We start from the raw sequence: 12337 nt of genomic DNA on the forward strand, positions 1-12337 counted from the left end.
GAAAAAGGCGATGACTTTCCGACAAATTTCCATGGCTTTTTATAAAAGCTTTCTCCCCGTTTCCACGTTCTTCGCGTCTTTTTTATACTCCGGGAATTACATTGTATTATCATCTCGGTTTCTGTGTCCTTTGTACAACAAGGTTGAATTGCGATTGAAATGACAAGAGTTTTGAATGAACTCAATTCAGTGTTGAGTGATCTGCATAATTATTTTAATCAGCCCTTTAAACCTCTATAATACAGATTCTTATGTAGATATCTTTGGATAATCAAAATGCTTAACCTTTTTACATATCAATTAATCGCGTACTACTACGCTTTGCATCCGCTGCAGCGACAGGAAGATTCCATAAGGTCGAAAGCTCGAATATCTGATCGGTGCAGGTCCAAGTCAGTTCGTCGTTAATCGCTGATCAATCGCGTGAAATGCAATATACCGACACACAGAAATCCACCATGTAGCGTGCACGTTTAGCTCTTTGCGTCAAACAATCGCTGCAAGCTTACAAGAAGATAACAGTGCATGCACACATGTTCCGCCGCACTTGCGAATGATGCAGTTTGATATGAAACCACTGTAACAGGGCTCCGCACGGCGACTCTATAGCTGCGGTATCAAAGAGAGATCGTACAGCGTATCATGCGCGTATATACCTATGTAATATCTACGCACACGGACGATTCACACGAATGATACAGCGCCGCACCAACACAGGCAAATACGTTACGGGAGTGAAGATTTGCATCTGGTATGTTAACGGAGTAAGCAATTAATAACAATTGCTAGCTGGAGTAATCTCGGCCCACGTGTGTATTCGTGTGAACGTGTTTAAGTAACCGATGCATGCTGCAGTCTCTCGAGTGTCGACTTACAGAGACGCGCCGGTATCCCAGGTCGTAGGTGTGGAGTACACGCTGCAGGTTGTACTCACGGATAAGTGGATTCCTCCAGAACTGTGGAGAAAGGTCTTCACTCGAAATTACTATACTTGAACGAAAATTAAAAGAGGAAAAAAAGAAAAGAAAAGAAAAGAAAAAAAAAAACAACACTCCGGCTGATATTCAGGACGACTGTCTGACTGACGTTACGTACCTACGTTGTTGAAAAGATTATAGTTGTTCGTATTAATAGTCGGCTTTGGTATGTGAAATTCCCATAATACTGTTTAAATAAAATCGTCGAATGAAGCGAAGGCGTGCTAAAACCGTCTCAACGTTAGTGGCAAGATTGTCCGGAACACTTCGATTGTAAAGCAAACGAGTGTCAAGTTCGCGTATCGAAATTTCCACAATTTTTAAGCATCGTTGATTTTTTTCGTGTACACGTGTACGTATAATATTTAAATAGATACGAAGATCATAACGGATAGTATTCGCAGAGAGTGATTAAATGCCAATAACCCGCGCAGATATGGTACATATCTTTGAAGAGATCATGTACGCAAGCATGCAAGTCACCTCATATACACGCACGCAATATCGTTCTCCGTTGCCGTATTACGCATCACGTAGGAGTTTCATTTTCTTTGGCAAGGGTAAAGATTTACAACTCGTTAGTCTCGCGTCAGTTGGAAGTGCAGCTGGTTAATATTGTATTGGTAATAAAGGCAGGCTGTGTACATACGAGCATATCCGCCTCGTCCCCGACGAATCGTTTAAATAGCCGCTGCACTCCGATCGATGGCGCGAATGCAATATATCATGACTCTGAATCATTATACCTATATACAGGTAAACGTAGAATGAAGACGATACGGTATTCGCGTGTGAATGGATATCGGAAAACTTTTGCGGAATGTATTTTATTTTTTTAAACAATTAGCTGAAAAACAAAAAAAAGTAACGAAAACAATTGGCAACATTGACGGATGTCCAAACGAGACCATTTACCATGCAGGCCGGTACTCGTGGCACGTATCAGGCCTGCATACCAGAACAATGCCGGTGGAAAGACTGGGCAAAGTTTGAGCGTTGATCCGACGGAGGAAAACATACTCGTCGGGGCCGGTAAAAGGGGGCTCTTCACAGGCCGGTAGGCAGCCGCGAAACTGGGCCCGTGCACGTAGGCAAGCTGGAGGCTGGGGCATCACGAGGCGAACAGGCAAGCGGGCAAGCAGGTACGAGTTCTCGGCGCGACGCGGTGAGTTGAATGCCGGGGCCCCGAAGCTTGGGCCTGATCGGACCCCCTCTCCAAGATGGCCGCCAGGTAGTGGGTCCCTCTGGCAGGAGTTGGAGAGCTGGTGCCAGGGGAAGGGTGCCGGATCGCAGGTGCCGCCATGTCAGTACATGCCTAACTTCGAAGCCGCGTGGAGCAGACGGTCGTAGTCACGCGAATCCGCGGCTCAAGCACCACGTTACCACGGGATTCCTCAGCGTCGGTTAAGGCCCCCCGCAAGCGTTTATCCGGTCGTGATAACGGGGCCCGCTGTCCGAATCCTCGGCTGGAGTGCGCGGCCGATACCGATAACGACACGCCGCTCCTATCGAAAAGCAAACTGCCGCGTGCGAGTTACGGTCCGATCGCTCTGTACGTACGATACTTCGTACTGTAACCGAGGCCGCAGTGTAGACCGTAGAGTGTTTTGTGCGTGCGTGACCCGGGTTTTTTCGCCTCCTCTTTACCCTCGTTTTAGTCCCCGTTTGCCAGTACGCCGGCCGCTGGACCGACTCGGGATCTTGCTCGGAGAGCCGATCGGGGCTCGCTGAGAAGAGCGGCACGATACTCTGTGTATGTATATACGTGATACTCGAGTCTGGCCGCTTCAGGCCTGCCCAGGCTGCAGGACTCGACCGAGATACGTAGGGACGACAGAAAAATATTTCAGGATCATACCGGTGCACTTGCCTCGATCTAATCAGACTCCAACGAGTCCCGGTCCGATAATTCCACCCGCGGTCACGTGCGAAATTTTATTCACGGGATAATTAACCGCCGCGTTTACTTCGGACTGATTCGCAATATTGTACGAAACAGATTTTATTCTCCACGTTCGCTTCGCTGCGACAGTATCAAGATTGAAAGTAGAGGGAAGTTTTATCCAGCTCACAATCTGGTGCGAATTAGGGCGATTGGGATTACGTTATGACGGTACCGGTGTTTTTCGCGCGTTTTCATTCGCCATGACGAGATGTTTGTTGGATTTTACACACTGCAGGACGTACGAAATTTTTTTCGACGATTGATAAGTGCGACCTTTTTTCAAGTGTCTTATTCGGGTGAAAAGCAACCGTTGTTGTAATTTATGGAAGAGATATTATTCGTCCGGATCGTAATATCATACTGTGACAGTGAAGTTCGTATTTGTAAATACACACATGTATGTATATAGTGAAAATAACATGTACTATTGCCGACCGCACGGCATATGTGTGTATAATATATGCATGTATATATATATGTGTATATATAACCTTCGTGATTAAAAGTGTTTTGTGGTGTTAAAAAATATCTCTCCATCCATCTCTCCGAAAGGATATTATTCTATCAAGGATATAGCACTCGGTAAGGGACGGCTGAGTAAAGTGATCAAAGTGCGAAGGGGGTAAGTTCCTCGAAGAATTTTGGAGGATCGAGAATCCCGCAATAAAAGTGAGAAACCTGCAGCGCGAGAGGTAAAATGGAACCATCTCGCAGGTGATCCTCGAGGTACGAGGCACCAGGATGCAGCCAGCCCAGGTGGTCCTTCTGCTGGTCCTGGGTACGTCCTTCGTCCCGGGACCTCGAGCCGAGCTTGTGCGGCACCTTGAGGTGTCGGAAAATGCTCCAGCGGGAACCCGAGTGGGTATGATAGACGCGGAGAGTCCGCCGTACCTGATCGTCCCGGTTCTGGGATCGGCGGTCGAGGCCGATCTGGTCGTGGACCAGGCGACGGGGGAGATAAGGACGAGGGTACCGCTGGACCGAGAGACCAGGGCGTCGTACAACCTGGTCGCGCTGCCGCCGAACGGGGAGAACGTCAGGGTGGTGGTCAAGGTCCTCGACGAGAACGACAACGCGCCGGTCTTCCCGGTGGATTCGGTCGACGTGGAATTCCCGGAGAACTCGCCTCGGGACGCGAAGCGCGCTCTGCCGCCGGCCAAGGACCCGGACTTGGGCCAGTACACGACTCAGCGTTACGAGATCGTCTCCGGGAACGTCGGCGAGGTCTTCAGGCTCGCGGCTCACCGCGGCAGGGACGGCGTCCTCTACCTGGATCTGCAGAATTCCGGATCCTTGGACCGCGAGGCCCGGTCGAACTACGATCTGGCGATCGAGGCGCTTGACGGCGGAGCACCGCCGCTGCGATCGCGTCTCAGGGTGAACGTCACGATTCAGGACGTAAACGACAACCCTCCGATATTCAATCAGACCCGGTACTCGGCCAGCGTGCCGGAGAACGCGACCGTCGGAACGCCGGTTCTCGCGGTGAACGCGCAGGACTTGGACGCCGGCGATAACGGGAGGATAGAGTACTCGATAAACAGACGTCAGTCCGACAGGGAGGAGATGTTCAGGATAGACTCCGAGACGGGTATGGTTTTCGTGAACAAGCCTCTGGACTTCGAGTCCAAGGACAGACACGAGCTCGTCATAGTCGCCAGGGACAGGGGCGCGCAACCGCTCGAAGCAAGCGCCTTCCTCTCCGTCAGGGTGACCGACGTCAACGACAACCAGCCGGCCATAACCGTGATATTTCTCTCCGACGACGCCACCCCAAAGATATCGGAGAGCGCTCAGCCCGGTGTGTTCGTCGCGAGGATATCCGTAAGCGATCCCGACTCCAGGACCGAGTACTCGAACGCCTCGGTAAGCCTCTTCGGCGGCGACGGACACTTCGAGCTCGCAACCAGGGACAACATCATCTATCTCGTGGTGGTCGAGAAGCCCCTCGATCGAGAGGAGCAGGCGGTATACGATCTCTCCGTCGAAGCGACGGACGCTGGAACGCCGCCGCTACGAGCCGCCAGGACCTTCAGACTCGTCGTCACCGACGTCAACGACAACGCGCCCAGGTTCGACAAGGATCGCTACGAGGCCCATCTCCTCGAGGCATCCGAGCCCGGCGATTCCGTCGTTCAGGTGTCCGCCACCGACCTTGACGAGGGACCGAACTCGGCCATAAGATACTCGATCCGCAACACCACGTGGTTTACCATCGACGAGTACACCGGTCTTATCACAACCGTGACCCACATCGATTGCGAGGCTGATCCCGCCCCCAAGCTTATCGTCGTTGCGACGGATTCCGGTCGCCCTCCGCTCAGCAGTAGTGCCACAGTTCAGGTCACCGTTCACGACCTCAACGACAACGAGCCCATCTTTGAAACACCGTTGTACAACGTCAACGTATCCGAGGACTTTCCAACCGGACGCTGCTTCATTAAGGTAAGGGTGAAAACAACGTTATACTCACAGGGTCGTCAGTTTTTGCGACGATTTTTGTTCGCCTTCTCGCGGTGGTCGCGGTCCCGAATTTTCGTCCGAAAGAATCTCGTCGCGAGGAGATATTTATTATATTCCACCGTCACGCGCGACGTCAATGCTGGCGAACAATGGACCACGCGATACCCGAAACAATCGATTCAGGAGACAGGAGGGATCACAATGGTATGGTAAATTGGATCGGCGATACCGAGATGCTACACGTGATTTTCATTCGGTATCCGCACATTACGGGTACGGATAAAGCGGTGCAAAAAATAATTGTTAACCTCCGGATGGATATCTCGAGGCTCGTTTTTTTACACCGTTGAGTGAATACCCGCGTGCAGGTTGCGAGGAAAAATGTGCGGCGATAATTCACGCGGAGCTCTCGCCAAGTTTATTCCTTGTAAAATGTTGAGGTACATCACGCGGATGATGTAGGCTTGAGAGTTACGTCTGGTATCGTCCGACGTCGGTTGGGTTCGGGCTATCATTCACGAAGGAAGGGATCGCGGTTTGGTCAGTTTATTCAGCCGGGATTGTCATCCGCGCATTGATACCCGACGGAGCGCCGGATACCCTCAGGAAATACGAAAGTGGAAGCTGCGGTCTTGCGAGTGCATTGGGTTTTATACATGGGAGGATGATCACCGTATCGTTTGGTGCCCGAGAGCTGGCTGCCAGGCCGGCAAGTTTGGATGTTAATTGTTAGCCCGATGTCATATTTTATTGGTGTGTTTCAGTACCTAGTTCAATGTTGATTTATAATTGTTGTCAAGTCGGCTATAATTATTATAATTACAGATTTTTCGTCTTCCCCTCCCTCTCCTTACCTCTCTCTCTCTCTTTCTTCCTCTCTATCTCCGCCCGGGAGAACCGAGTGAAATTGACCGGGCGTTGCGTGTATACACACACGTAGGTATGTATGTACCCGCCTTGGACGCGCCCCACGAAACTGGTTTAGGACCCGCTTGTATACACACTCAAGAACGATGCGCCAAATATTAATTAGCAGTTCGTGATTCGCGGCTAGGCGACCCGCCGACCAACCGGCAAACCCGACCGTTGTTTTCATTATCCTCTGACTAATATGAAACTATTTGCCGTTTGACTGTAATTAGCGAGGAACCCATTAGTTCAGGGATCTTTCTACATCTGTCTCTCTTTCTCCTTACCTCACACTCACATTCGCACGCACGCACTCCGCGTCCACGCGAACATTCGTATACGCATTACTGCAGCGTGGCACCGTCAGTCGGAGTCAGTAAATAAACGAGTCGATTTTTTTTTCCACCTCGTGCAAATCTCGCGCTCCAATTCTCTCGATCCTGGAACACTGGAGGAAAGAAAACGCACGCGGGCCAAATTCTAGCCGCATTCCAAACGTCCTTCGCGAATTATTCTTCCTCGGTTTTTAAAAATTCTCGTCAAGATAGATCGATAAACGGAATCGCCACTGTCCTCGGTTTCGTTTAATCTAGTTTCTTAACGCGTCCGAAGCTTCGAGGAACGAACCCAGGCGACGTGGCAGCGTCGGATCCTTAAGGGGTGCGGGAGGCGGAGGCAGTTAAGACGAACATTAATGTCGCCTCCTTCGCCGGGACTTACGTGTGTATAACCCAGAGGGCAGTACAAAGTGGTGGGCAATAGTTAACCACCATCTGACATCTGGTGTAACGTCAGACTCGTCGTACAAGACGCGGATGACTTGTCGTCGAAAGGATGCAAAGTTTCGAGTATTCCCGGGCAAAAGAAACGGACCGTTTATCACCTTCCGTAGCCTCTGTCTTCCTCCTTTGCTTTTTTGCGCGAGGCTAGATGATCATCGACATGAATTTCGAATGCTTATGCTACACGAGGCTGCGATATTAACGTTTACATGCTTCCGCGAGGAAAGTCTCTCCGTGCGTTGTCCATTTGTGCAGGAACGATTTCAGGGGATATGTTATGGTTATAGAGGAATCGCACGCGAGTTGTGAAGGGGGGAGTTTAAAAACTCGGGTGAACAAACCTCCGAGTTAATCTTCCATATAATTACTCTGGCATCGCTATGCGCACTGCACCGAGCGAGAGTAGCTAAGAGAGCGAGAAAGAAAAGAGCGGCTAGTCGTATACGAGTATATTGTGTTTCATAAATTATCATCGGCAAAACAGTCTCCGGCGCTTATAATACACGACTTAGCTTCTGTAGCCGAGACAGCTATTGCACAGGCATCTGTGCTGCGGTTTAATTGTTCAGCACATGCCGGTTTCACCTCTTATCTTCTTTTTCCTGGGATTATTTACTTCCTGTTCCATGCTGCACTGTGAGAAGAATCAAACCCCCGAATTATTCATTTGACGATTACCCTGCGAGCTCGTTGCAGGTTGGTTCGTTTTGCGCAGCGCGTAGAAAAGTTGCGAGAAATATGCGGAACCCGTTTCTGTTAATTTCAAAAAATATTTTAGATCTTACATCTCATGTGGTCAATGTATGGACAACACCTTCTGGCGTTAAATCTACAGTAATTGTGGCGAGAGTTACCAATCCCGTAATAAAAGTAATAAAAAAAAAAAAATAGCTATTTCCAACATGCTTAGATAGACATACCGCAATTGATGTAGATTTGACTCCAAAAAACTGCTCTCCACGCATTCACCACAACAGATGTAAAATCTACGTTGGATTTTTTTCCGTTCATCGCTAGATAAACTCCTATAGTACACATCCTAGGTCGTTGACGCGGTGCGGAATACATACGAGAATTATGAGCGACGAAAAAACACCGAAGCAATCCCGCATATGTCTTTAACTAGCAAAACGCCACCGGGTATGATTACAACTGCGGCGGTGCAGGTTCTGACGCACCGCATGGGCAAATTTCTTTCAATTAACCGTATGTTGATGTAAAATTACCCGCGGACCGATCCTCTCTAGCTCCTCATTACTGGCCAGAGGTCGCCGGTGTCTCACTACCGGCATATTGCCGAGAGAAGAGAGAGAAAGAGAGAGGTAGAGAGAGAGAGAGAGAGAGGCGGAAGTGCGTTCTGCACTCTCGAGCCCAGCGATTTCGCCGTTCGCGTTCTCTCGCCGCGAAGCTTGCGGAAAAGTTTAACGTTTAGAGATAGAAAATTTTTCTCCTCTGATATTCAGGAGGTGCCGGCGATTATGTTGATCGGGTGAAATTATCGGGTAAAGGAATTCGCCGATGGGCATGGCCTCGCACACCTCGAGGACCGACTGATCTATCCCCCGTAGGTATACCACGCGGACGGGAGAACGCGGAGAGTCAAATCCCACGCAAGTATATCCCGGTGAAACAACTTTCGACGAGTGTGCATCGCGCTCTTGCTCTTGCTGCTTCTATCCACGCCGATGCAACGATGCACACGTTGCGTATATGTATGCCTCGGCTAACGTCGTAAGGTAATCGAGGGTGCGATTATGTTGGTGCCGAGCGGAGAAAGCGGCCTTACTTACTCGCGACTACCAGATATCACGAGCAATTTGTAACACATGCATGTGCATCATTTTCCGCCTTGGATTATAAGCAGGTATTAGCATTTACATTCACACGTATTCAATACCGCTGCCAGTGTGGGTCGCGTGTCCTCGGGAAAAACGTGAAGCCTTCCGGAACCGATTCGCGTGGGTACAAAACTCGCGAACGATTTACTAAGTTTCGTTTCACCTGAGTTGGAGAAATTATCGCCTTAATATTATTATGCGTGAAATTGTTCGTCTATACCTATTTATTCCGCATAGATAATTATCATGCTCGGAAAATTGTTCATATTATTATCGTAGGGATTTTTTTTTTTTTGTAGAACAACTGGGTGCAGTATAGTGATTCGAAGGATTAGTACGCGTATTTACTGTCGAGAGATGCGTGGCGAGATAACGGGCTGTTTTTTTCTTTCAAGATTTTTTTTTAATCCTCTCAGGAAGGAATAGCCGAGGGAAACAGGAGAAGAGAGAGGGAGGATGTGTATCCTGGGCTATTTTTCTTCTCTCGAGCGTCTTTTTTCCCCGGGCCGGTTTCCCTGGGTGAATCCGGGGATAAACTGACCATGGTATATTACCGGCATATCCAGACATGCCTGGAACGTGTGAACCACCCTTAAGGCGTTACGGCGCTGACATGAATGACCTATTGAGCTCACGTGGTGCGCCTTATGGAGGCTCGGAACACCCGGGGAAACCTATATCAAAGAATGACGTCCGGGGAACACGTTCAAGTTTCGTAACCATTGCGTTGGAGTACCTATACGTATGCCGCGTACCCACCTACAAATGGAAAGGCGGCCTCGGAAGAAAATCCTCAGACTACACGTCGATTATAATGGAATTAACGCTAATTCCCCGGCACACCGGAAAGGACATTCCTCACAGCCATATATGCCTGCATAAACTAGGTACGCGGGAATCGGATAATCACCTTATACCACTTCGCTTCAACGCTCCGCCAATATGTATATGTAGAATGTCCAGGTTTCACACCCCGCGTCTCTTGTCACTTATGCTCGATCGAAACAATGGCTATTCCTATTTGAATGGCGAATAAATTTATGCGGCGTTGACAGTGGGCGGGTCGCGATGCAACCCAACGTTTCCTGCGCGGGGGTAAATTCATATCGAAAACATTTTCCACGTCATGCTTTCACTGTCGACCAGCCAAGTAGAACGAAATATGCAGATATGTTACGTATTTTCTTTCATCGTTGTCGCTATTCTTATTTTTTAAGCATACACGGTTTAATTCTCATAACTTCAGAAACAAGTTTGAAAAAACTCAACCTCGATGATATTCAATCTTCGACCAAGTAACTTGAAGAATTCTATACTCAGTTTTCCCATCTTCGACAAGTGCCCTTAAAACGATTATTAAACATTGTTCCGACTGAGCTTTCTTTCACGAGAGAAGATTTGAAATTTCTGAACAGAATCCGGGAATGTCGGCAAGCTGCGAATATTCTCACTCATACGTGAATCTCTGTATTACGTGATCGAGACCGAATTTTCATAGGACCCAATCATTTTCATTAACCGATCGGCGTCGGCTTGTGATGCCTGCGGAAGGAATATATCGAAGCATCACGGTATCTCGACGGTCGTAAGTTCACCCGGCGAAGATCGTCACGATGCAATTTTTTCCCCAGACGTCACGCTTCGACGTGAAACGAGGTTAGTGTTACAGAACTACGCGATCTCGAGTGATCTTCCAACGTTGGCTTGGCCAACGGAAGATTCTCACATCCGAGCACCGATTCTCCCCCGCGAATATCGCAAGTATTCGCAGGCGCGTACCGATCCCGATTTATGGGCCCAGAGTCATTAGTCCGATACTTTCCCCTTCCCTCCTCTCTCGCCTCGGTGCAGATGAGAATCTTCACCCGCAGTCCGCGGCCGATAGCCGCCTTAAAGACCCCCAAGAAACGCAGATTAGCCGGATGATGGCACGGGCGGAGTCCTAAGTACCCGAGTATAACTCCGGCAAGGAGGATTACCGGCATCCCACTATCGCCCTTATCACTCGTTCATCTACACCGGGAACCAACAACCTCCTCATATTTCTGCGCTGTCCAGCCTCGCCGAGCAACCGCGTGCGCATTTCATTCGAAATCCTTTACATCGTACATGCCATGCGCTCGTACAATATACCTTCGTATAATTCCTTATATACCCGCACCAGAGGATCACTTCATCCCGGTTCCCGCAGTAACTGCATATTCGTAGTTGTTATTATACGGTTGTATTCCGCAAGTTGCGGACACGGAATAGGGGTTTATACTTCTCGCCAAACGTGGATAGCTATCGTCATCCTTCATTTTTTATTTCACCATCCTGCCCTGATCGTTCGTAACCAAGTGGTCAACATTAACGGGGGTTTTTCTCTAATCGATACAATTCATATCCTTCAAATCTACAGTGCAATACCTTTTCCAAAACGGTTTTCCTCGGCAAAATCCTCCCCGAAATGTCTGTAAAAAAAAAAAAAAAAATTAAGCGCGCCCGCAGGACTCACATTTCTCGAGGTGAACCCTGCGGTATACCTTTGCGTTACAGCCGGCCAAGAAGTGAGCGAATCTCACGTGCGAGGACCGTATCACCTTCTGTTGTATATTGCGTATTAAAGCTGGATATGCGGAACTATCCGCTGCACGAGCGGTATGTGCCGGGTTCTCCGCTACTCCCGCAGGATTTGTACACACGTGCACACGTGGTGAGTCGAGCGAGGAGAGCGAGACGTCGAAAGAGGGCTAGAGAGGAAGATCGAGGTGGACGAAGCGGGGAGAAAACTCTTGACTCTCCTCTCCGCGACCCACGCTTTCATAACTCCTGCATTAACAACCGCCTTCACCCACACCGAGCCGGTACTCGATATCCTACACGCCGGTGTTCAGATACGCTATCGCCCCGGCCTGCACCCTCGGGCTACGCTGATATTCCTTCGGATCGAGAACCCGGCTTACCGGGGCGTATTTAGCGGTAGGCTCGTTACGGAATGAGTTTATAAGGCTCGTTGCGCCCTGATTCCATCCTCTTCTGGGGCTAGGATGCGATCCTCCGAACAAAGATTCACCAGTTTTACACCAAGATAGGCGGCGAGACTTAAAACTGAGGCACATTCTAACAATTCGTTGATACTTGTTGGTAGCTCTGAACTCGATATTTTCAACTGATCTATCGGCATTATTCGCATATTGTTCGGATTGAATGGAAATTTTCTGCAACAACCTTTTGAGAACGAATGAGAAAGAAAAACACTTAATATTAACCTACAGCAATGTTACTGGGATCAGTAGTAACGAACGCAACAATATCCTTCTACTGTGTGATTGAAACGAGTCTGAAGAAATTCGAATAACACAAGCCAAGGTATTGAAAAATTTGAGAAACAGAGGTTCGAAATTATTAGACTCTACTGTTCTTGACAAAATTCTAATATTT

At 48.9% G+C, this 12337-nt stretch overlaps 1 protein-coding gene across 1 annotated transcript in view; it reads left to right on the forward strand.

The window, feature by feature from the left end:
- Positions 1-2255: 2255 nt before the first annotated feature.
- Positions 2256-12337, forward strand: part of LOC107223491 (protein dachsous) — a 236081-nt gene continuing 225999 nt past the window's right edge. The window contains exon 1 of the mRNA XM_046735989.1: positions 2256-5367. Within this exon, the coding sequence (XP_046591945.1) occupies positions 3664-5367 (1704 nt within the window). The 5' untranslated portion in view covers positions 2256-3663. The remainder of the gene's footprint in view (positions 5368-12337) is intronic.

This window comes from Neodiprion lecontei, chromosome 3 (assembly GCF_021901455.1).
Source record: "Neodiprion lecontei isolate iyNeoLeco1 chromosome 3, iyNeoLeco1.1, whole genome shotgun sequence".
Taxonomy (NCBI): Eukaryota; Metazoa; Arthropoda; class Insecta; order Hymenoptera; family Diprionidae; genus Neodiprion; species Neodiprion lecontei.